The sequence below is a fragment of the Hemiscyllium ocellatum genome, chromosome 8 (assembly GCF_020745735.1).
Source record: "Hemiscyllium ocellatum isolate sHemOce1 chromosome 8, sHemOce1.pat.X.cur, whole genome shotgun sequence".
Lineage (NCBI taxonomy): Eukaryota > Metazoa > Chordata > Chondrichthyes > Orectolobiformes > Hemiscylliidae > Hemiscyllium > Hemiscyllium ocellatum.
In genome coordinates, this window is record NC_083408.1 from 36,635,292 (window position 1) to 36,661,019 (window position 25,728).

The 25,728-nt window shown below is 42.2% G+C and overlaps 1 protein-coding gene across 7 annotated transcripts in view; it reads right to left on the reverse strand.

Moving 5' to 3' along the window:
* Nucleotides 1-1,298: 1,298 nt before the first annotated feature.
* The window catches only part of rgs6 (regulator of G protein signaling 6), a 175,819-nt gene continuing 151,389 nt past the window's right edge, over nucleotides 1,299-25,728 (reverse strand). For 5 of the 7 annotated variants that reach the window (XM_060828336.1, XM_060828339.1, XM_060828337.1 and 2 more), the window contains 3 exons: nucleotides 24,964-25,150; nucleotides 9,921-10,010; nucleotides 1,299-1,421 (listed from right to left, as the gene is read on the reverse strand). In XM_060828336.1, the coding sequence (XP_060684319.1) occupies nucleotides 1,371-1,421; nucleotides 9,921-10,010; nucleotides 24,964-25,150 (328 nt within the window). In that variant the 3' untranslated portion in view covers nucleotides 1,299-1,370. Of the gene's footprint in view, nucleotides 1,422-7,808; nucleotides 7,863-9,920; nucleotides 10,011-24,963; nucleotides 25,151-25,728 lie in introns of all 7 variants that reach the window. The other 2 variants (XM_060828335.1, XM_060828334.1) reach the window with 1 other exon arrangement.

Consider the following 25,728-nt stretch of genomic DNA (forward strand, 5'->3'; position numbering starts at 1 on the left):
ATTAGAAGTATAATTTCTAAATTTGCAAATTGTGAAATTTGTGTGGACAGTGGTAGTGGTGTACAGATGATACTTAGGGCAATTGTGGCAAAATACAAGCAAACATTAATAAATGTGTATGAGCATGTAAATGAATTATAATACAGAAAACTGAGAACTAACGCACTTCATAAGGGCTACTCCTATGTTATACATTAAATAAAATTAAATTACATAGAATTAATGTTCTACCTCATTTGAATTAAAAGTGATTGTGCAAATAATTTTAATTAGAATAGAAATTTAACAAGAGACTGAAAAACTCCCCATGGTGATAAGAAAGATCTTCCATTAATTTTTCATATTCAGAAACTTAAAATGTTTCAGATCTTTGAAGAAACAAAGCCCTTTGGCAGAGTGGTCATATCTAAGTATGCAAAATACACCCACAATTGGTGCACAGCAAGGTCATAAGGTAAATGCCCAGTTAATTTGCTTTAGTGGTGGTTAATTGAGGAACTAACATATTGGTGAGAACACCTGCTTTTCAAAGGCCAAGTTCATCAATTAAGATCCTAGAATGTCATGAAACACTTAAAGTAACATAGCATAAAATATAGCATTGAGACTATGAAATCTTGGCTGTAATGTTGCTAATCGCAATGAAATTGCAACTCTTATGAGTAAACCTGAACTGAAGGCTGATTCATGCAATGGGTTTGTGTGATTTCTCTCCTCACCTCTGCAGCCAGTCAACATTAAATAAATGTCCCTTTTCACTCTGAGCTGCATGCCTGTGCTGCTCCTTTATGGTCAACAGAAGGTACATTAAATGCCATCTACTCTGTTTCTCTGAGATGCTTCAGAACTGACAAAGAAACGACACCAATGACAGGCAGTTAAGTTGAAGTCTGAAGCTGCCAGCAATCTACCTGTGGGAGATACTATCAACTGTGAATAAGAGACAGGGAAGGAAATGACCTAAACAGCTAGCAGCATGCAATTCATATATCCCTAGCTAACATGTATTGCTCAACTGTGCTGAGCACTGACTGAATAGAACTGTATGCATGAGCATCTCATCAGTTCTTCACCTTTTGATGCAGATGGTGATAAACTACTTTATGGTTTCGCTGACAGCCAAAAAATTAATTTCTGTTCCACCATGCCTGGGACTTGACCCACTGTTCTTAAAAAACAAAAAGATTTTTCAATGACATCTGCAGTAACTCAAATTCATTCTGCACAGAGGAAAGATTACAATGTTCAAAGATGATCGTTTTGTCTAGTTTTACAGCACGACCCTTCACAGTGGCTCCTTCATGTGGCGACTCCCTGGAGTGCAGGTACAGGCTCCTTCATTCTCTGCAGCAGGCAGCTCTGGATGTCCGTCAGGAGGACTGCATGAGACCAGTAAGACGCTTAGCAGTCAATGACTTACCCTAGAAAACAGAAGAGCCATTTTTGAACATAATTAACAAATGTCATATTTATTCCTGGTGGGCACACCTGATAACTAATGATGGTTTTCACATATTCAATGTGGGCACTGAAAATTTCATATTGTCCTTATTTCAAAAAACACCCAGCAGTACAATTACAGATTTCCTCTTTGAAGTGCATTATCTTTGTTATATTCTTTACACAAATACTGGTGCTATTATATTTAGATATCTGTCCTTTGTATTTCTGGGCTGTGGATGTCTATGTACTATTGGTCACTTAACTCTAAGTAAGGCTCTTTCACCTCTGATGTACTATAACAGTTTTTTATTTACATCTGTAAATCACAGGATAATAAATACACCTCTCTCATTACAAGCTGCTGCTAATCCAATATCATCTTTCGATCTTTCTGACAGCATCAGTTTCATCATTAGACTATGGTGCCTGGGGGAAGGTTACTTTTATAACTCTGTAATAAGAAAGCTTTGTATTATTTTTAAAACTTGGCCCATCTCTCTCTGTTTTTCACACAATGGATTATTTTGAAACGCCTGTGCTGTTGTGTAAATCAGGAACTGCACATACTGCAGCATTGAGCAAGTAACTGATACAAAGATTTAGTTGAATCACGTTAGTTAAGCAACAAGTGTTGGCCAGGAGTCCAGGAGAACACATTGTTCTTCAGTTACTGCCATGGGATTGTATATTTTCAAATCAAACATTGGATGTGGGTCTCAAAAATATCATCCATAAGAGTGATATTTCTGACTATTTGCACATTTATACACACTGAGATTTCAGACTGCAATACAGACTGCAATATGACCTGGAATGAGAGTTGGACTTACAACTTACCACAATTAGTGAAATGTCAGATGTGACCTGAGGGGCTAACTGCAGTATTAATGAGGACTGACTTAACCAGTTTCCCTATAATGTTACTAGCATCAAATCACAAACTTCACTTAAGGTTGGAGCATTACTTTAAGGCAGAATGAAGCAAGATAGGGGAAACCTGTCCAAAGCAATGGATAATAATGTATATGCCACCTACATTTTTCTCCATACATAGATTTAAAAAACAGAGTTCTTATTGTGCAGTTCCACAGAAAGCAGCTGTCTCAAAACGCCAACTGTATATAATCAGCATAACAGGTATGTGTTTGGTATAATGGGGTAGTCCAATCAGGTAACACTTCCCATTGGATTCTATCAGCTTGTTCTAGCTGTGGCAGGTTGTAATTTACTGGGAATAGTTAACCTGTCAACTGGGGACTGACTGACTGGGGGCGTATGAGCCTGCTATAACCTTCTGCAGTTAGTCTTATATATAGTACTGGGTTTGAATATCAATTAATTTTGCCAGAAAAGGATGCCTGACTTATGTCTCTAATGTCACTTGTGTTCAATTTACAACATTTCACGGCCTGCAAAAATACTCCTTTCCACAATGAAAATTCATTCAAAATACATTCTTGTTCCACTTCTCTTTTTTAAATCTCATTTTTGCACAAAACAAAATCACACAGATGCATCACTGACAATACATGGAGAATTTGTGAACCATCCACAAAGACATAGGGAGGGACATGGCTGATGGCACAGCGACCTGAAACAGCAATTCTGGTGTTTCATGACTGATGCAAGATGTGAATCCAGTGAATTTTGTTGCCATCTTTTACCCGCCAACCCTTTCTGTCTGCCTGCCCATTTCTACACAGGCACGGGCTTCTTAAAAAAAGGGATTCAGTGCTGGGGAAATAGTTGTGAAACAAACATATTGGTGCCACGCCGCAGTTCAGTTATGGACAACAGGCAGTGGAAATTCTCCTGAACAAATGTCAGTTGAGGAGTCTACTTCACCTGGGGGCCCCTTATGCACTAATCTAAACTCAGTCACCCATCTTCATTCATACAGTCTCACACCCACCTTCAGTCACTGACCCTCCCTCACTAATCGACCTTCCCTCACACAGGAGGAACATCAGATGAAGATACAGAGTGGGACTTACAGTCACAGTGTCGTACAGCACAGAAACAGATCCTTTGGCCTAACTTGGTCATGCCAAACAGATATCCTAAATTAATCTAGTCCTATGTGCCAGCATTTGGCCCTTATCCCTCTAACTCCTTCCTGTCCATGTACCCATCCACATCCCTTTTAAATGTTGTAATTGTAGCAGCTGCCACCACTTCCTCTAGCACCTTCATTCATTCACTCTTCCTTCCTTACTCTCTCGTTCAGACACCCTCCCTCACTCACTGACCCTCCTGCATTTTTTACCCTTCTTCAGGCATTGACCCTCCCTCACTCACCTTCACTCATTCAACCTCACTCTCACATTCAGTTACCCTCCCTCACTCACCTTCACTCATTCAACCTCACACACATTTAGTTACCCTACCTCTGATTCACTCAAATGTCCTACCTCCGTCCCTGACTGACTCCTCCATTTCAAAATGAGATAGATTTCATGTTGTTGGAAAAAGGGGGAAGGCCACGTAAATTAAAAAAAATGTTAGGCAGAGGTTCGAGTGCAGGAGATTAATTGCCAAAGTTTTCAGTGAACATAATGCAAAGGGAATGCTAACAGTATGAATGAAGAAACAAGGCATTTGTCCAATATCAGTATTAATCACAGAATAAAAGTCCTTTTACTGAAAGCAGGAACATTAGAACAAGATACAGATTGGGACTTACATTCACAGAGATGTACAGCACGGAAACAGACCCTTCAGTATAACTCGGTCATGCCAAACATATATCCTAAATTAATGTAGTACTATTTGCCAGCATTTGGCCCTTATCCCTCTAAACCCTTCCTATCCATGTACCAACCAGAAGCCTTTTAAATGTTATAATTGTACCAGCTGCCATCACTTTCTCTGGCAGCTCATTCCAAACACGCACCACCCTCTATGTGAAAACATTGCCCCTCAGGTCCCTTTTATATCTTTCCCATTCTCATATTAAACCTATACCCTCTAGTTTTGGACTCTTACACTCTACGAAAAAATCACGCTATCCATGCCCCTCATGATTTTATAAACCTCTAAGATCACCCCTCAGTCTCTTAATGCTCCAGAGAAAACAGCCCCAGGCTATTCAGCCTCAGCCTATAGCTGAAAACCTCCAACCTCAGTAACACCTTTGTCAATCTTTTCCGAACCCTTTTAGGTTTCACCATATCTTTCCTATAAGACTTGGAGAAAACAGAAGTCAAAATGGGGGATAGAGTCCATGGTCTGAAGTTGTTGAACTCAGTGTTGAGTCCTGAAGGCAGTAAAGTGTCTAAACAGAAAATGAGGAGGTCAGCAGCAACATTTCCTCACAGCTGTGCCTCTGCAGATTGACATCTAAAGCACTGCTTTCTGAATGCAATGTGAAGACCCAGAAAGAGGAGATGTGCAGAATGGAACAGCAGTCTTTAAAACCAGCAGGAATCCAAGAGTATGAGCAGTTTACAATTGACTAGTTAGAACACCATGAAGGTTGAAAGATGCGATGTGAATTATGTGGGAGACTAAAATGGTTGAAGTTGAAAGTAAAGGTTCAGAATGAGGAAGCTGCAGGTGTCCCTTGGAAAGAGTTACAGGTATATACACAATAGGGAGAGCATGTAACATTACACAATGTTCAGAGATCAAAGTCAACAACACACTTACAATTGAACATAAAATAAATCTCAATAATATTCTTGGGGGGGAAGGAGGGTTTTTGATCAGAAAAGAGATGGCGACTGTACAGGACATTGGTTAGGCCACTGTTGGAATATTGCGTGCAATTCTGGTTTCCTTCCTATAGGAAAGATATTGTGAAATGTGAAAGGGTTCTGAAAAGGTTCACAAGGATGTTGCCAGGGTTGGAGAATTTGAACTACAGGGAGAGGCTGAACAGGCTGGGGCTGTTTTCCCTGGAGCGTCGGAGGTTGAGGGGTGACCTTATGGAGGTTTATTAAGTTATGAGGGGCATGACTAGGATAAATAGGCAAAGTCTTTTTCCTGGGGTCAGGGAGTCCAGAACTAGAGGGCATAGGTTTAGGGTGAGAGAGGAAAGATATAAAAGAGACCTAAGGGGCAACGTTTTCACGCAGAGGGTGGTATGTGTATGGAATGAGCTGCCAGAGGATGTGGTGGAGGTTGGTACAATTGCAACATTTAAGAGGCATTTGGATGGGAATATGGATAGGAAGGGTTTGGAGGGATATGGGCCGGGTGCTGGCAGGTGGGACTAGGTTGGGTTGGGATATCTGGTCGGCATGGACGGGTTGGACCGAAGGGTCTGTTTCCATGCTGTACATCTCTATGACTCTATAACGTGTTGAATGCGGACAAATAAGTCACTTTGATCCTACTGTTTTGAAAAGAGAATTTACCAGATTTGAGTTCAGAAAGTGAAAGTAAAGGTGGAATTACACCTATAGCTGATGGAACAGGAATTGGGCTGTAGATACAATTGAAACATTCTTTGCAGAGATAAATGAAGGGTGTTTAAAAAATGCAGGTATTAAGTTATGTAAACACTGATATTCAAAACCTGCCAATCTCACTTGTCACAAGTACTTGGCTTATGTTTGAGTTCAGCTGTTATAGCTTTACAATATGATATATGTACAGCATGTATGTTACTGTGAACAAATTAAAGCAAGGACAATGACTACAGCAGCAAAATTGTAAAGGGCAGAAGGCTGGATATACTGAGTCGACAATATTTTCACAGGTTGTGGGCATAGATATGTTGGCTTTGAACACACACACACACACACACACACACACACACACACACACACACACACACACACACACACAGTCAGAGAGAAATTGACACAGCACTCATAGCACTCTCCTTCTCTCTCTCTTTCTCAGAAGCCCTTTGCATCAATGTTTCAAAGTTAAATGCCCACTGGAAAAATTCATCTCCACAAACAGAGTTCGGGAAGAGGAAGCCCGAATCTACAGCCTGTCTGCAGAAAAAAGAAAATTCAAACAGTTGTAAAGGATCCAGGAAGAAAGCCCAGTACCAATAGATTGGGAGGAAAGTGACATAGGCTGATGACCAGCATCTGGACAATTGGTGAATAATTCTTATTTCCAAATTCAACAGTTCCTTCGCCAAAGCTTTTTATGAGGTAACATTCCACAGAACTTTATTTTTTTTTCAAGCTGCAAGTGGTTGTTTGTATGTGTGTTTGCCTTATTTTTCAAGAGGGTTAATTGAGCAAATTTGTATATTTTAAGCCTTTTGTTTATATTTCATGCGATCTTTGCTTTAGTAATTTTATTCTCCCACAATAACACTAAATCATTTTTAGCGTAAAGAACCTGCCCGACTTGTTTCTGGCCCTGAGCAAGGTACAGTCTGATTGACAATATCACCTCCCTTTTAAATTCAAACTTTGTTACAGCCAATCAGGGAGTGGGAGAGAAAAGGAAGTAAGGCACCCCTCCAAGCTAAGTTCAAAGGGAGGTAGGTTAGAATGGACCAGAGACGTTAAGACGATTACTGTAAAGCAGGCAGTTCTCAATGAAAATGTCAAGAGTGGATATAGACCAGAGAGAGGGATACAGCTGGACTGTGAGTATTTGAGTTGGTTGAAAGGCTTTTTTGTGCAAGGGATGGCCAACTGCCCAAAGCAAGGAGTACAGAGGTGAAAACAATGGAAGGTAAGTTCAACATCATCCCAAGCGTGAATTTCATAGATGTGGGAGCTTAAAGAGATGGAAATTGCTACTTTGATGAACACATTATTTAGCATCAGAGAGTTATAGGCCAGTGAACACACTGCGAGAGAATGGGATGGAGTCAGTGGGAAAGGAAGAGGATCAAAAGGGGTGTTGATGCACATACTTTAGTAGAGCTTGTGTTCCTGAACACCCAAAAAGAAAAACCTTCCAGTTAAGGTGTTGGACAAGGTAAAGAATGCAATGGGGAACTGGGGAGCAGGACAGCTTTGGCATAGAATTAGTTATGTTGTTGGAGAGAGAGAGAGAGAGAGATTGCATGTTTACACATGTTGGCACAGGGCTCTGAGTGCAGACCTCAGGATGGCAGCCAGGACAGCTGGCAGAGGAATGTTGTACGTTTTGGTGATAACTGGGTGGATTCAAAACATGAGGAATGTAACTTCAATTAGAATCGATGCGGTGTTTTCATGGAGTTGGAGGCAGCTGTTGAGGAAGGCCATGTGGCTGTGAATGTCAGAACTGCCTGGCCCAGTTCCACACTGACTAGTATCCAAGCCAATAATCAGGTGTTTGTTTGCACAAAGGATACCCAGTTACATTGACTTTCACATCTTTTCCAGCTCAATGGAAGAAGGCAACTCTATGAACCCATCAGTGCACGCTTTATGTCAACAGTGCCATGAAACTCTTAAACTTACCACACTGCGAGTGAATTTTTCCAGCGAGGTTCTGCGACCCTGCTCATTTTCAGGCTTGAATGGGTGAAAAACGAAAACAAAGCAGAAAGAATCACAACCGGAAAACCATAATAACGTGCAGCAATGTGTGTGTGTGGAGGGGGGGGTGGAGGGAATAGTGATGCAAAAATAATCAGGGGAGGGGAGCTCATTCAGCCTGACATAGAAACAGGGACACCAACTGAAATGCTGAGGTGGATTTCTGGACAAAAGCCCTGACAGAAGCAACACCAAGCAGTAAGGTCTAAGATCAATAAAGAGTGCGTACCCTACCATAACAACAGAATATTGAATGAGTAAGATTAGCCTTCGTTTGTGTTCTCAATCACTAGCCAGTCATGTGCTAGAGGTTTGTGGGTGGACACACAGCTCGGACGCTGTGATGGCTGCTGTTGTTGAATAATTTTGTTTCACCTGCTCTCAGGACTCACCCATGAATAATACCCAACTGGTGACTGCACTACATGTCTATGACCCATGGGAATGTTACCCTCACTTAGGAATAGAACAAAAGTCACAAAACTAATCGGATTACAGCACTTTATTAAAATTTACTTTTTTTTTGTAATTCCTCATGGCCTAATTTGTGACGCAACTTGAAACGTTTCTCAATTTCTTTTTCCCCATTGGCTGAAGAATTCAATACTTAGCTCTACTCAGGAGATGGTTATTGTGGTCTTCAGTGGAAAGGCAAACAAGTCATGGGCTTTGACTTTCTTTGAGTTAAAGCCTCAGTCAGACAGCACCAGTGGGATAATTTCCCTACTGAATATAAATGACAACTCTGCTGATGAAAATTCTCTGAAAACTCATCAAGTCGTACAGCACAGAAACAGACTTTTCAGTCCAATCAGTCCAAGCCGAACATAATCCCACCTGCCTGCACTTGGAGAAAGTGAGGACTGCAGATGCTGGAGATCAGAGTCGAGACCATGGTGCTGGAAAAGCACAGCCAGTCAGGCAGCATCTGAGGAGCAGCAGAATCAATGTTTCGGGCAAGAGCCCTTCATCAGGACCAGCACCACACTCTCAACTTGGCCCACATCTCTCCAAACATTTCTTATTCATGTACTTGTCGAAATGTCTTTTAAACATTGTAACTGTACCAGCATCCACCACTTCCTCTGGAAGCTTATTCCACACACAAACCACTCTGCGTACAAAAAGAAAACTCCCCCATATCTTTTTAAGATCTTTCTTTCCTTTCACTTTAAAGGTATGCCTCCTATCTTGAAATCTCCCACGCTAGGGAAAAGATGCTTACCTTTCACCTTATCCATACCTCTCATGATTTTATAAACCTCTACAAACTCTATAAACCTCAACCTCCTACGTTCCAGTGAAAAAGGTCCAGTCTTTCCAGCCTCTTCTTATAACTCAAACCCTCCAATCTTGGCAACATTCTGTAAATCTCTTCTGAACCCTCTCCAGCTTCATAACAATCTTCTTATAAAAGGGTGACCAGAATTGGACATAGTATTGCAGAACAGGCATCACCAATGTCCTGTATAACCTTAACATGACTTCCCAACTCCTGTATTCAAAAGGTCTGAGCAGTGAAGGCCTTCTTAACCACAAACATCAGAGTTATGTACCTGAACGCCTAGGTCTCTGTTCTACAATACTCCTCAGGAGTGATTCCTGAAAGTTGGTTAGCTCCTTTCACAGTAATACAATTGGGTAATAGTGGCTTGGAGGGTCCAATCCACCTTCCTCAAGTTATCTTTTCCTTGTTCCCCTATGTCCTAACTTCTGTCAAAATGCAGTTCCACAAAGCTTTGAGGTCTCAGCCAGTCCCTCTTATTTATACTTGGACAATGGGTGCAGCTAGGCAATTTGATCATGAGGTGCAGCAACAGTACCTTTCAGCTAGAATGTGTCGTTGTCTTGATTTCCTAGACACAGGGGCTCCATAATTTATTGTGACCCCAGCCAGGAGAGGGATCAAATCAGACGTCTTTGACCCTTCATCACACACTAACCCAGCTTATTTTTCCAGTGAACTTAACATGCTTGGTTTCAAGTCCAGTCATTATCCCAAACATTGGAGGCTGCAAGGTTCTGGAAGAATACCTTTTTTCTAGCTTGTAGAAGCTCCTGATATGCATTGGAACGCAGAAAGCGAGCGTAGCTGTCACTTTTCATCAATTTGTAGATGTGCTCCTGAAAGGTAAGATTAATGTTATTGAAGCTGTTTCCATCTCACCATCGATCACATAGCCACTTTCCAAGCATTACTTGACAACATAAACCTATACATATTCAATGTGATTACTGTGAGGTCCAGGGGTCTTTTAGTCCTGGGGCTCATTGACATCCTGCCAAGAGCTGGCCACCTATAGCAGGAGGACAGAGGCCACAGCCTAGTTCAGGTCCACGTTAGGTGGTCAAGGCTTTGAACCAGGTAAAAGGTAAGAGGGCTGGGTAGGAGCATCACATTTGGTAGGTCATCAAAATACCACAAAGGTCCTAATACCATCAGGAAACGCTGATTACAATTCACCGGCTCCATTGAAAGCGACACGGATCAAGTGCCAGGAATTGAGGAGGAACACAGCCATAAGCCTTCGCACAACTATCTCAACAGAGTCTCTGCTGGATTGACGCTCTCCCCGTGTCACGCTTAAGAACAGAATTTAGAGCTATAGACTTTAAGCAGTTTTACTGTTTTAATTCAGTGCAACTATCTTGTATATTTTTGGCCAATGAACAATTTAATTTATAAATAACTCAGATACCTCATAAAAACACAACATAAAATAGTACAACACATGAACAGACCTCTTGGCTTGTTGATGTCTATACTGACCATGATCCTGTTCTAAACTAATTCCATCTGTCTGCACATGATCTGTATTCTTTCTATTCCTTGTTCATATCTAAATGGCTCTTAAACATTGCTACCATATTTATTTCTAACACCTGCCCAGGAAGATACAAACCTGTGTGCAAAAAAAAATCTTGCCTCACACATTAAATGTTCCCCCACACTGTAATCGTTGCTGCCTAGTAATTGACATTTCAACCCTGAGACTCTGATTATCCACTTTCTCTACGACTTTCAGAATGTTACATACTTCTGTCAAGTCACCCCTCAGCATCCAACGCTCTAGCAAAAACAATCAAAGTCAGTCCAACCTCTCCTTGTAGCTAGTGCACTCCAATCCAAGCAATGTCACAGTGACCTCTTCTGAACCCTCTCTGAAGCCTCTACCTTCTTCCTGTAATATGGTGACCAGAACTGCACACAATATTCTAAAGGTGGCCTGACACCAAAACCTTATACAATTGAGAAAAATTTGCCAACTTTTATACTTAGTGCCCTGACCAATTAGGGCAAGTATACAGCACACCTTCTTTACCACCTTATCCAGTTGAGTTGCCACTTTAGGAGAGCTATGGACTTGTACCTCAAGATCCCTCTGTATATCAATGCTCCTCCAGGTCCTGCCATTTACTGTATACTTTCCACCTGCATTTGGCCTCCCAAATCACATACTTGCCCAGATTAAACTTCACTTGCCACTTCTTTGCTCAACTTTCCAGCTGATCCATATCCTGCAGCATCCTTAGATAGCCCTCCTCAGTATCTGCCACTCCACCAATTTTCATGACGTCTGCAAATTTACTCATCAGACCACTGACATTTTCATTCAGATCATTGATTTACATTACAAACGACGGAGATCCCAGCATTGATCCTTGCAAAACATCACTGGTCACAGAACTCCAGTCAGAAAAACACTCCTCCATAACTACCCTCTGTCTTCTATGACCAACCCAAGTTTATATCTGGCTTGCCAACTCATAGAATCCTTACTGTGTGGCAACAGGCCCTTCGGCCCAACAAGTCCACACCGACCTTCCGAAGAGTAAACCACCCAGGCCCATTCCCTTACATTTAACCCCTGACTAATGCACCCAACCTACACATCCCTGAACACTATGGACAATTTAGCACAGCCAATTCACCTAACCTGTCCATTTTTGGATTGTGGGAGGAAACCAGAGCACCCAGAGGAAACACATGCGCTCACAGGGAGAACGTGCAAACTTCACACAGACAATCATCCAAGGCCGGAATTGAACACGGGTCCCTGGTGCTGTGAGCCACAGCGCTAACCACTAAGGCACCATGCTGTCCCATGGTATCTATGTGATTTGACTTCCTGGACCAGCCTACCATGAGATACCTTGTCAATTAGTTTCGTGAAGTCCATGTAGACAACATCCACGACTTTACCCTCATCAATCATCTTTGTCACTTACTCAAAAAACCCAAATCAAATTTGTGAGACAAGACCTCCCCTGCATAAAACCATGGTGACAATTCTTAATAAGTCTATTCTTCTTCTAAATGCAAATAAAACCTGTTTCTAAGAATCTTCTCTAATGATTTCCATCCCACTGATGTAAGGGTTATCATCAGGTCATACAGATGTGCAGCCTTTGGTCTAAATTGTCCATGCTGACCAGATATCCTAAATTAATCTAGTCCCATTTGCCAGCATTTGGCCCATATCCCTCTAAACCCTCCCTATTCATATAGCCATCCAGATGCCTTTTAAATGTTGTAATTGTACCAGCCTCCACCACTTCCCCTGGCAGCTCATTTCATACACGTAACACCCTCTGCATGAAAATGTTTCCCCTTAGGTCACTTTTAAGTCTTTCCCCTCTCACCTTAAATGTATGCCCTCTAGCTTTGGAGCTCAATCTATTTAAAGTTCTGTTAGTATAGGAATTAGAAGAACTTTTAGAAAAGTAAAGTGTCACAAAGAATAGTAGGAGAAAGTGAGGACTGCAGATGCTGGAAATGTGTTGAAAAATGTGTTGCTGGAAAAGTGCAGCAGGTCAGGCAGCATCCAAGGAGCAGGAGAATCGACGTACCGGGCATAAGCCCTTCTTCCGGAATGAGGAAGGTGTGCCAAGCAGGCTAAGATAAAAGGTAGGGAGGAGGGACTTGGGGGATGGGCATTGGGAATGGCGACAGGTGGAAAGAGGTTAAGGTGAGGGTGATAGGCCAGAATGGGGGTGGGGGCGGAGAGGTCGGGAAGAAGATTGCAGGACAAGAAGGCGGTGCTGAGTCTGAGGGCTGGGACTGAGATAAGGTGGCAGGTGGGGGTTGGGGACAATGAGGAAGCTGGACAAATCTGCATTCATCCTTTGTGGTTGGAGGGTTCCTAGGCAGAAGATGAGGTGCTCTTCCTCCAGGCGTCACAAAGAATAGTCAACATTTGAGAGGTAGTATTATGTTTGATCCAACTTATTGAATTATTTCAGGAGGGTTAACAAAGAGTGGTAATGTTGTAGGTATCATTTATTTAGGTTTTCCAATCAGCCTATAATTTATAAACCAGCGATGTCGCGCTCTGTTAGAATGGTGCAATCCGGACAAAAAAAACCCCTTTGGCTCATTAGTGCCTGCTCATCGCAAGAGCAACTGAACCAGTCCCAATTCAATGTCTTTCCCCAACTGTACTCAGTAACAGGACACATTTTGTCTTGTGTACTTGGCCAAATAATTTATCACAAACAAGGTTCATTGGTACCTCAATTTACATTAATCCAGAGAGTAAATCATCTAAGTTTCAGTCAGTACAGAACACAACAGCCAAAAAGGTTCAATAAGTGCAGCTCAGCTGGAACACAGAGCAGACCAGTGCCACGTGAGTGGAAAATATGTGAACACTTTGAGTATTACTTTAAATTCAGAGTGGAACATAGAACATAGAACAATACAGCACAGAACAGGCCCTTCGGCCCTCGATGTTGCGCCGACCTGTGAACTATTCTCAGCTCATCCCCCTACACTATCCCAAAATCACCCATGTGCTTATCTAAGGATTGTTTAAATCTCCCTAATGAGGCTGAGTTGACTACATTAGCAGGTAGGGCATTCCACGCCCTTACCAGTCTCTGCATAAAGAACCTGCCTCTGACATCTGCCTTAAATCTATCACCCCTCAACTTGTAGATATGCCCCCTTGTACACACTGCCAGCATCATCCTAGGAAAAAGACTTTCACTGTCTACCCTATCCAATCCTCTGATCATCTTGTATGTCTCTATCAAATCCCCTCTTAGCCTTCTTCTTGCCAATGAGAACAGGTTCAAGTCTCTCAGCTTTTCCTCATAAGACCTTCCCTTCAGACCAGGCAACATCCTGGTAAATCTCGTCTGCACCTTTTCCAATGCTTCCACATCCTTTGCGAAATATGGGGACCAGAACTGTACACAATATTCCAAGTGCGGCCGCACCAGCGTTTTGTATAGTTGCAGCATGTTGCAGCAGCTCTAGGAACTCCATCGTATGCCTTCTTAACAGCACTATCCACCTGAGTGGCAACTTGCAGGGATCTATTTACATGGACTCCAAGATCCCTCTGCACATCCACACTCCCAAGAATCTTTCCATTGACCAAGTATTCTGCCTTCGTGTTATTCCTCCTAAAGTGCATCACCTCACATTTAGCTGCATTGGATTATGATGGCACAAATATCTGAATTCTTAGAACAATACCATCTATCTCAACATTACATTGCAATAATTTAAGGTCAAATACAACATTTATCTCATGCTCTTCACTTGATACAACTGAGTTTGGGTCTGGATGGGACGCTTGTTAAACCACTTCACAGGGCAGCTAAGAGTCAGCCACAGTGCTGTTAGCCTGGAGGCCAGGCCATCAATACTGGTTTCATGATCACCATTAACTTTTAAAATTGTGGATTTTTACTGAATTCCAATTTCACAATCTGCTGCAATGAATTTCAAAATCAAATTCCTTAGAGGATTAGCTCAGGGCTCTCAATTTCTAGTTCAATGACATTACCATAATACCACAACCTCACTGCTGCCTTTATAAAAGGAAATTTTGTTTGACCAATTTATCAGAGTTTTCACAGAACCATAGATACCCTACAGTCAGGAAGCAGGCCATTCGGCCCATAGAGTTTACACCAACCTTGCAAAGAGCATCCACTGCAGACCCACCCACCGTACCCAACCCTATCCCTGCATTTCCCATGGCTAACCCACCTAGACTGCACATCCCTAGGCAATTTAACATGGCCAATCCAGCTAAGCTGCATATCTTTGGACTGCAGGGAGAAAACCGGAGCACCCGGAGGAATTCCTCGCAGACACGGGGAGAATGTGTCAACTCCCCACAGACAGTTGCCCAAGGCTGTGATTGAACCCGGTCCCTGGTGCTGTGAGGCAGCAGTGCTAACCACTGAGCCACCGTGCCTTCCATTTTATGAAAATGCAACTCATTGGATATAAAGCAAAGGAACAGTGGATGCAATGGATGCACTTAATAAGTTGCCACCTACAAGTTAATACACGTGATAAAGGCTCGTGGAGTTAGTAGTGATATATTAGTGTGAATCAAGGATTGGTTAAGGGACAGGAAGCAGACAGTGTAAGGTAACGGAAGCATTTTCGGGTTAACAGGAATCAAGGCTGAGGGCTCAGCTATTTACAATCTTTCTCACTGGCCTAGTTAAGAGGCAGGGAATAATGTGTTTAAATTTATTGATAATCCAAAGCCAGGTGGGAGGGAGGACACAAGGAGACTGCAAAGAAGCAGTGTGACATACCTAAAGATGCTACGGGGTCAAAGGAATGCCCATCTGGACATTATACTTTATTAGGTCTGCCACTAATAACTAAGTGAGACATTACACTGGCATTGTTCCAACCCATGGCCACGTTGTTATGTGCTGCCTCTGATTGGTATGGTTGGTTTGTAACCAGATGACTCCAATGACTCAGAGGCTGGGAAATATTTTCTGCCAACTGCTTTGCTGCCATATCAAAAACAATCCAGCTGCAGCGATTAAGTATTGAGAATTGCAGCTTCCCATGTCTGGTAATCCTCGAAGCAAAGTACTTGGCTAGTTTCTCTGGAACAAGTCACAAGAGACTATATTTTGCTCTCCTGCTGTTTTGGTGGATTATATCTGCAGGTAGCATTTGCAGCTGCTGTTCTTTCACATTACCAAGCCTCTTCACCTGCAACTTGCTCTATTATCATCAAGTCTGGATTCTAACAATCCTCAAAGCAGATATATAATTATCTCCATAAGGTTTGTGAATTGTAGGAAGAATTCTCAGTGTACACATTTAATGCAGGGGCGAAATGTGTGGTGCTGGAAAAGCATAGGCAGTCAAAATGTTGACTCACCTGCTCCTCGGATGCTGCCTGACCGACTGTGCTTTTCCAGCACCACACATTTCGACTCTGATCTCCAGCACCTGCAGTCCTCACTTTCTCTTAGCATTTAATGTAGGGTCAAATAATTCAAAAGGAGGTCAAATGAATAACTAGGAACATAGGCCCTCCCTAACGCCCTCCCAGGAAAGAGTTGGTTGGAGGTGGGGGGAGGGGGGGGGGGGAGGGAGGTGGATATATCAACTGGAAACTTGGAAAAACGAAACAGAGGCTTACCTATCTCAATCTAGATTGGAAACTCACTTTACATTAATTCATTGGAAACTGGAAACATTAAAAACGTAAAAAGTGCTTCCACAGCACATTACTGTAGGTACATTTCTGCCTCAGTATTGTAATTAACTACTTTCCACTTTTAACACCAAAGTCCTATTCATCAGTGCATGATTTATAGTTTATGAAATTTCAGACTGGTCCTCAGTCTGAATTTAAAAAGCTTTCTTGCAACAACAACTTGGCAGTGTAGCTATCTGCTAAGCACAATGTCATGGAACAAGGATAAAAGCTAAAACGCAGGAATTAATAGTTTTGCAAATGTCTGCATATCTGTTTAAGTTTTACTCTGTTATTCCTATCTGATGGCAACCTGAGTGACTTATTGGATTAGGGAGAGATTGCAGCCATCGGGACTATTTGTATTGGGGTTGGAAGGGAGGAGATGGTTAGTGTTTGGTTTCATGTGGAAGTGTGGGAGATCACAGAGATAAGTTATTCCCAGGTAAGCTGGTTGGACGTGGAGGCAACAAACCCACCCCTTGCCACATGGAATTGTCCCTTCTCAATCTTTACCTGCTGGATTTCCAGGGGCCTTTGAAACCCACGAATTATAGAATGGTTACACCACAGAAGGAGGCCATATGGCCCATTGTGCATGTACTAGCCCTCTGATGGAGCAATTCACCTGCAGCTACCCCGATGTCTTTTCTCCCAAAGCACTGCACATTTTTCCTGTTCAGATAATAATTCAATTCCCTTCTGAAAATCTTGATTGTGCCACAATCAGATTCATTCTCAGACAGCACACTTAAGACTCCAAGCACTCAGTGCATGAAAAACAAAACTTCTCCTCACTTCGCCATCGATTCTTTTGTCAATTAACTCGAATTAGTGCCCTCTGATTCTAATCCCTTCAACTAATGGAATACTTTCTCTCTACCTATTATGTCAGACCTTTCATGATTTAGAACACCTCAACTGAACCTTCTCTCACCCTCCTATTGTCCAATGAGAACATCTAACTTCTTAAATTTATCTTCATAACTGTCATTTCTCATCCCAAGGACCATTCTTCTGATTGTTTTCCCCAAAACCTCCATGTTCTCCCTAAAGCATGATGCCTAGAATGAGATACAATGCTCCAATTAAACCCTCCAATGTGTTTTACATTGGTTGAATTGAACTTCCTTGCTCTAGTACACTATACTCCTACAGACAAAGCCCAGGATGCCATATGCCTTATTAACAACTCTTCCAACCTGTCTAGCATCCATAAATGGTTTCTATACATATATTGCAAAGTCTCTCTCCTCCTGTTCCTCAGTTAGAATTGAAACCCTTATCGTGTTAGTGTTCTTCCTAACAAATCAATCACTTCAGACTTCTTTGCATTAGATTTTATCTGTCGCTTGTCATCTGTTTCATCACCTATGTCCGTTTGACCATTTTTAGTACTTCCGTCTGACCCCTGTCTCCATGCTTAAATTGACTTTATGGTCCCTAACCTGCTCCACTCCTCCTCTTATCACCCCTTTGCTAAAAATTTATTCCTGTAGTAGACTTTAGGATTCTCTTTCATGTCAGCTGCCAGTCTCTTGTACATTCTCTTGGCTTATCTTATTTGTTTGTACAATTCCCCTCTGACCCTTTTTAAGTGAGTTTGGCCATAATTGTGTCATCCATCTGAAATTGGTCATAAACTTTTTCTGCTTCATCTCAATTTATACCTCTCTTATCATTCAAGAAACTATTTATTTCTTTCCTTTCTCTTTTGTTGGAGTATACCGGACTACATTGTAACAATTTATTTTCTTTACACTGCTAACTGACACAGCTGTGAATCTGCAGTTACTACATTCGTTGTTTGAATCCATGTATCTCTGGACATCGGAGTGCATCTAGGAAAAATTAACAAACAGCAAAATTCACAGCTGACTTTGGAGGAACATGTGTGGGAGAGCTCACAGCACAGGAACAGAAAAGTGCACAGTTTTTACCTGTAACCTTGCTGAAAGTCTACAGTAGCAAGTAGAGTGGGCTCTTCCCTGATTATATGTTTTATTGAGATCTGTCTCTTGATTACATTTTTAAAAAATGAATCATGAGTACTAAGTTAGCCTGCAACACTCTTTAAAGCAATAGGATCCTGCCATTTTCAGGGTCTGTAGATTGTGATGGCCTTTAGTAGAATAATGTGCTCTTTCTGTCAGATGTGGGAGTTTAGGGAGAGTTTCCATGTTACTGATGATTATGTCTGCAGGAAGTGTGTTTGGTTGCAAATCCTATCGTATTGCATGGATCGGCTGGCGTGAGAGTTTGAGGCAGTGATGAACTTATAAGAGCTAGAGGGTATGATAGATGGCAGTTATACAAAGGGAGAAAAGCCGCAGATACAGTCAGGTATCTACCTGACTGTATCTGGTAGATACAGTCAGGTTAACTCCAGGAAAAGTAGGAGGGGTAGGCAGTTAGAGCAGGAGTCTCCTCTGACTATCCCCAGCTCAAACAAGTATGTTGTTTTGAAAATGTAGGGGGGTGATGGACTTTCAGGGGAATGTAGCACAAACAGCCAAGTTTCTGACATCGAGATTGGTTCTAGTGTAATGAGGGGTATGTCAGGTACAAACGATCGATTGTGATAGGGGACTCTCTAGTCAGAGGCACAGACTGATGTTTCTGCGGCCAGCAGTGAAAAATCAGAATGATATGTAGCCTCCCTGGCATCAAGATCAAGACTATCTCAGAGAGGGTACAGAATGATTTCAAAGTGGGAGGGACCAACAAGAGGTCATTTTACACATTGGAACTAACAATATGGGAAGGGAAAAGGTTGAGATTCTGAAGGGAGAATACAAAAAGTTAGGCAGGAATTTAAAAAGGAGGTCCTCAAGGATAGTCATATCTGGATTACTCCCGGTGCTATGAGCTACTGAGAGTATGAATAGGAGAATGCGTGCCGAGGGGAGAAGGGTTCACATTTTTGGATCATTGGAATCTCTTTTGTAGTAGAAGTGACCTGTACAAGAAGGTCAGATTGCACCTAAATTGTAAGGGTACTAAGATACTGGCAGGGAGATTTGCTAGAGCTGCTCAGGAGGATTTAAACTAGTAAGGTGGGACTCAGGGAGATAGTTAGGAAAGAGATCAATCTGAAACTGTAGAGTTGGGAAAAGGAGTCAGTCCAACAGTCAGGGCAAGGAAGAATAAAGCAGTGAACAAGGTGGGACTGATAAATTAAACTATATTTACTACAATGCAAGGGGCCTAACAGGGAAGGCAGATGAACTCAGGGCATGGTTAGGAACATGGGACTGGGATATCATAGTAATTACAGAAACATGGCTCAGGGATGGACAGGACTGGCAGCTTAATGTTCCAGGATACAAATGTTATAGGAAGGAGAGAAAAGGGCCAAGAGAGGAGGGGGAGAGGCATTTTTGATAAGGGATAGCATTACTCCTGTACTAAGGGAGGATAATCCAGGGAAGTTATTTGGGTTGAAATGAGAAATAAGAAAGGGGTGATCACCTTATTAGGGTTGTATTATAGACCCCCTAATGGTCAGCAGGAAATTAAGAAACAAATTTGTAAGGAGATTTCAGTTATCTGTAAGAATAATAGGGTGGTTATGGTAGGGGGTTTTAACTTTCCAAACATAGACTGGGACTGGCATAGTGTTAAGGGTTTAGATGAAGAGGAATTTGTTAAGTGTGTACAAGAAAATTTTCTGATTCAGTATGTGGATGTACCTACAAGAGAAGGTGCAAAATTTGACCCAGTCTTGGGAAATAAGGCAGGGCAGGTGACGGAGGTATCAGTGGGGGAGCACTTTGGGACCAGTGACCATAATTCAAAGATCAGCAAGGTAGCCATGTGTGTAGCTGCAGGAGATGGGGGAGATACTAAAAGAATAGTTTGCGTCAGTATTTACTGTGGAAAAGGATATAGAAGATATAGAATGCGGGGAAACAAAATGTGACATCTTGAAAAATGTCCAAAACATAGAGGAGGTAGTGCTGGATGTCTTGAAATGCATATAAGTAGATAAATCCCCAGGACCTGATTTCGGTGTGCTCTAGAACTCTGTGGGAAGCTAGGAAAGTGATTGCTGGGCCCCTCACTGAGATATTTGTATCATCGATAGTCACAAGTGAGGTGCCAGAAGACTGGAGGTTGGCAAACGTGGTGCCACTGTTTAAGAAGGGTGGTGAGGACAAGCCAGGGAACTATAGACCAGTGAGCTTGACGTCAGTGGTGGGCAAGTTGTTGGAGGGAATTCTGAGGGAATAGGTTAACAAGTAATTTGGAAAGGCAAGGACTGATTATGGATAGTCAGCATGGCTTCATGCATGGGAAAGCATGTCTTACAAATGTGTTTGAGTCTTTTTGAAGAAGTAACGAAGTGGTTTGATAAGGTCAGAGCAATAGATGTGATCTATGTAGACTTCTGTAACCTATGTGGACTTCACTATGGGTTCGACAAGGTTCTTGGAAAACTGGCTAGCAAGGTAAGATCTCATGGAATACAGGGACAACTAAACATTTTGATACAGAACTGGCTCAAAAGTAGAAGACAGAGGGTGGTGGTGGAGGGTTGTTTTTCAGACTGGAGGCCTGTGACCAGTGGAGTGCCACAAGGATCGGTGCTGGGTCCACTACTTTTCATCATTTATAGAAATGATTTGGATGTGAGCATAGTTAATAAGTTTGCAGATGACACCAAAATTGGAGGTGTAGTGGGCAGTGACAAAGCTTACATCAGAGTACAACAGGATCTTGGTCAGATCAGCCAATGGGCTAAGGGGTGGCAGATGGAATTTAATTCAGATAAATGTGCGGTTCTGCATTTTGGAAAGGCAAATCTTAGCAGGATTTATACACTTAATGATAAGGTCCTGGGGAGTGTTGCTGAACAAAGAGACCTTGGAGTGCAAGTTCATAGCTCCTTGAAAGCGGAGTCACAGGTAGATAGGATAGTGAAGGCAGCATTTGGTATGCTTTCCTTTATTGGTCAGAGAATTGAATATAAGAATTTGGAGGTCATGTTGTGGCTGTACTGGTTCAGCTACTTTTGAAATATTGTGTGCAATTCTGGTCTCCTTCCTATTGGAAGAATGTTGTGAAACGTGAAAGGGTTCAGAAAAGATAAACAAGGATGTTACCAGAGTTGGAGGATTTGAGCTGTAAGAAGAGGCTGAAAAGGCCTGGGTTGTTTTACCTGAAGCATCGGAGACTGAGCGCTGACCTTATAGAGGTTTATAAAATCATGAAGGGTAAATAGACAAGGTCTTTTCCCTGGGGTCTGGGAGTCCAAAACTAGAGGGCATAGGTTGAGGGTGAGAGGGGAAAGGTATAAAAGGGGCCTAAGGGGCAACTTTTTCATGCAGAGGGTGGTACATGTATGGTAAGAGCTGCCAGAGGATGTGGTTGAGGCTGGTACAATTACAACATTTAAAAGGCATTGGGTGAGTATATGAATAGGAAGGGTTTAGAGGTATATGGACCAATGGCTGATAAATGGAACGAGATGAGATTAGGATATTGGTCGGCATGGACAAGTTGGACTGAAGGGTCTGTTTCTGTGCTGTTCTCTATGACTCTATAAGCTGCTGAGTTTTCTGTTACAGGTATGCCTGCTAAACTTTGATTCTAATTAATCTGGGCCAGATCCATTTTTGCCCTCAATGAGATTGGCTCTATCCTACTTTATTGTTTATAATCTGGACTGCTCCTTGTTCCTTTCCAAAGCCAACATTTACCTCAGGGTAACAAGATCACTGACCCTTAAATGTTGTCCTGCTTACACTTGATCTGCTTACACCACCTCATTCTCAGGTTCAGTAATGCCTCCATTCTGTTTGGACTCTAAATATAATGCTGGAGAAAATTCCCCTGAATACAATTTTGGAATTATCGCTCCCTCACTGCCCCTTTACACTACTGTGATTACAGTCTATGTACATAGAAGCATAGATTGTCTACAGTGTAAAACTAGGCCATTCAGCACATTAAGTCCACACCAACCCTCCAAAGAGCAACCCACCCAAACATAGCCACAACCCTATCCCTGTAACCCTGCATTTTCCATGGCTAATCCATCTACCCTGGAATACTATGAGCAATGAACTTGGTCAATCTACCTAACCTGCACATCTTTGGACTGTGGGAGGAAACTGGAGCATCTGGAGGACACTCACGCAGACATGGGGAGAATGTGCAAACTCCACACAGACAGTCACCTGAGAGTGGAAACAAACCTGGGTTCCTGGTGCTGTGATGCAGCAGTGCTAACCACTGAGCCACCGTGCCACCCATATACTCAGATCAGTAAAATTCCCACATATTAACTATCCTGACAATTCTCTGCAATTTATTTACACATTTGTTTCACCATATCTTTCCCACTATTTTAGTAACTTATAGCCTACACTGAGTAAAATAACTGCATTTTTTTGTTCATTGCTTGAGCTAAATAGATTTTAGTGATTTTTGAGGAGATGTGTAGTCAGGTAAGATAATTATGTAAGATAGTTAGCTGAGCTGGAAGGTCTGTTTTCAGATGTTTCAAAACCCACCTTCAGAAACCAAGGCCTATAAATAGAGAGGTGGGATATACCACCAGCGCTTCACCAGAGGCTCTCACTGATGATGTTACCGAGTATGGGGATGAAACGTCTGAAAACAAGCCTTCCAGCTCAGCGAGCTAACTTACATACCTAAATAGATTCTGATCTTGATCCCTCTGGGATATCCTCTCATTCCAGCCCTGTAATGTTTTACTTATTGGTGACACACATTAGGTAGAAAACACTTTCCACAGGTGAAGATTCATCAGACCGATTCCTGATGGCTCTAGCATCAGGTGACATCGTGTCAGGACAGGGGATAAATTATTTCGGACTGTTTAGAGGTCAAGGAGGAATTCCTTCACTCAGAAGGTTGTGAATCTTAGAATTCTCTATCCCCGGGAGCTGCGCAATTCAGTCAATGAGCATGTTCAAGTTAGAGATCAGTAGGTTTCTATACACAAATGACATCAAGGGATATGGGGGGGGCCAGAGTGTAGGAAACTAGTATTGTGGTAAATAATCCAGAATGGTGGTGAAGGCATTAATGGCTGAATGGTCTGTCTTTGCTCTTTTGCTCTCACCCAATCTGGATTCTCTTCCTGCCTGGTCTGTTGTACCCGGCTTCATTTCTGATCCCATTTGTTTCATGCTGACTCCAGCCTGCTTCACGGGGATTCTGACCAACTTCATACTCCTCCCAGTTAGGTAAAAAATCAAAACAATGCAACAGTGAAGATACAACTCCTTGCCAAACCTGTCCATGATTGAACTACCATTTGCAAGTGACCTCACGGCTATTTGATGAGTGGGAGGCTGGAATCAGGATTCAGAGATGTTTTCTTAGTCATAGAGTCATACAGCACACAAACAGATCCTCCAGTCCAACCTGTCCTTGCCAACCATAATCCCAAACTAAACTGCCTGCACTTGGAGCATTTCCAGCAAACATTTCTTGTTCATCTATTAATCTAAATGTCTTTTAAACAGTGTAACTATACCACATCCACCACTTCCTCTGGAAGTTCGTTCCATACATGAACCACTGTGTAAAAGAAAATTGCCCCTCGTGTCTTTTTTAACTCTTTATCCTCTCTCCTAAAAAATATGCTCCTCATCTTGAAATCTACACCCTTGGGAAAAAAAAACACCTGCCATTTCACCTTGTCTATATCCCTCATGATTTTATAAACTTCTTTCAGGTCACACCTCAAACTCCTACACTCCAGTGAAATAAATTCCCAGCCTATTCAGTCTCTTCTTATAACTCAAGCCCTCCACTCGCAGCAACATCCTGGTAAATCTCTTCTGAACCCTGTGGAGCTTAAGAATATCTTTCCAACGACAGGGTGGCCAGAACTGGACACAGTATTTCAGTAGAGACCTCACCAATATCCTTTACAACCATCAATATAACGTCCCAAATTCTATTCTCAAAGGTCTGAGCAATGAAAGCCAACGCACTAAACACCTTCTTAACCACCCTATTTACATGTGATACAAATTTCAAAGAATTATGTACCTGAACACTAGGTCTTTGCTACCTAGTGCCTTACTTTTAATTGTGTAAGTCCTTCCCATATTTGATTTTTTTTTGTGTTATTTTAACTTCATTCTGCAAAGTGCACTCATCAATTTAAAACGTGTGGCTACCTTTAAGCCAGTGATGTCTTCCTTCCCATCAAAGAGATTTTCAGCCAACGAATAGCCCAATTGTGCACCATTGTGAACTTGCAGCATGAATAGTTAGCGTTGACTGTGAGGAATTAATAGTTCAGTGTGTGGCCTAAGTGACATGTCCCATGAGCTTCGCTGCTTCTTGAGCAGTACTTTCCCCTGATCATCCCGCTCTTTCTACCACTTTGTCACTCTAGTGCTCACATCCACATCCTGCCCAAGTGTGCCATCTGCAGCATCCCACCTCCTTCACCCACTCCTGAGCACCTCTCATCCTTCTACCTTAACGGAGTGCTTCGCCATCAGAGTGTGGCACATCCTGAGTGCTTTATTCCCCTTGATGCCCACATAGCCATAACCCAGTCACGTGACATGGCCATTAGTGCCATTAAACTTGAAGCAGAAACTTGAACAGACCTGGGCATCTTCAAAGGTGTATCTTCCTGGATCCTTGACATTCTGACTGGTTATCTCATAGGAATGGGAGTCAAGGTTGATGGCACTGGGTGCGCCCGGAGCAAGAAATTCCTGCCAAGTCTCTTGAACCTTGTCTGGGACTTCCAGAAGGGGTCGTTTCTTCAGATCCTCTGCCGCTGACCAAAACCTACAGAAGGAAGGAAAGGACTAAATTCCAAGTCAGCTGTGGAATAATAGTCGAAAACAATTCATAAATCCAATCTTTAAATAACTGTCAGGCAACACATTATGTCAAAATAATAAATTGCCAAGATTCAAATCATTGATTAAATGTTGATTAATCATTAATTTTAGCATTTGATGCGGGATATATGTCATAGAGTCATAGAGATATACAGCACAGAAACAGACCCTTTAATCCAACTTGTCCATTATGACCAGATATCCTAAATAAATCCAGCCCCATTTGCCAGAATTTGGCCCATATTCCCCTAAACTATTCCTGTTCATACACCCATCCAGATGCCTTTTATAAATGTTGTAATTGTACCAGCCTCCACCACTTCCTCTGGCAGCTCATTCCATACACGACGACCCTCTGGATGAAAAAGTTGCCCCTCAGGTCCGTTTTGTATATCTTTCCCCTCTCAACTTAAACTTGTGCCCCCTAGTTCTGGTCTTCCCCAACCCAGGGAAAAGACCTTGTCTATTTATCCTATTCATGCCCTTCATGATTTTATAAACCTCTATAAGGTCACCCCTCAG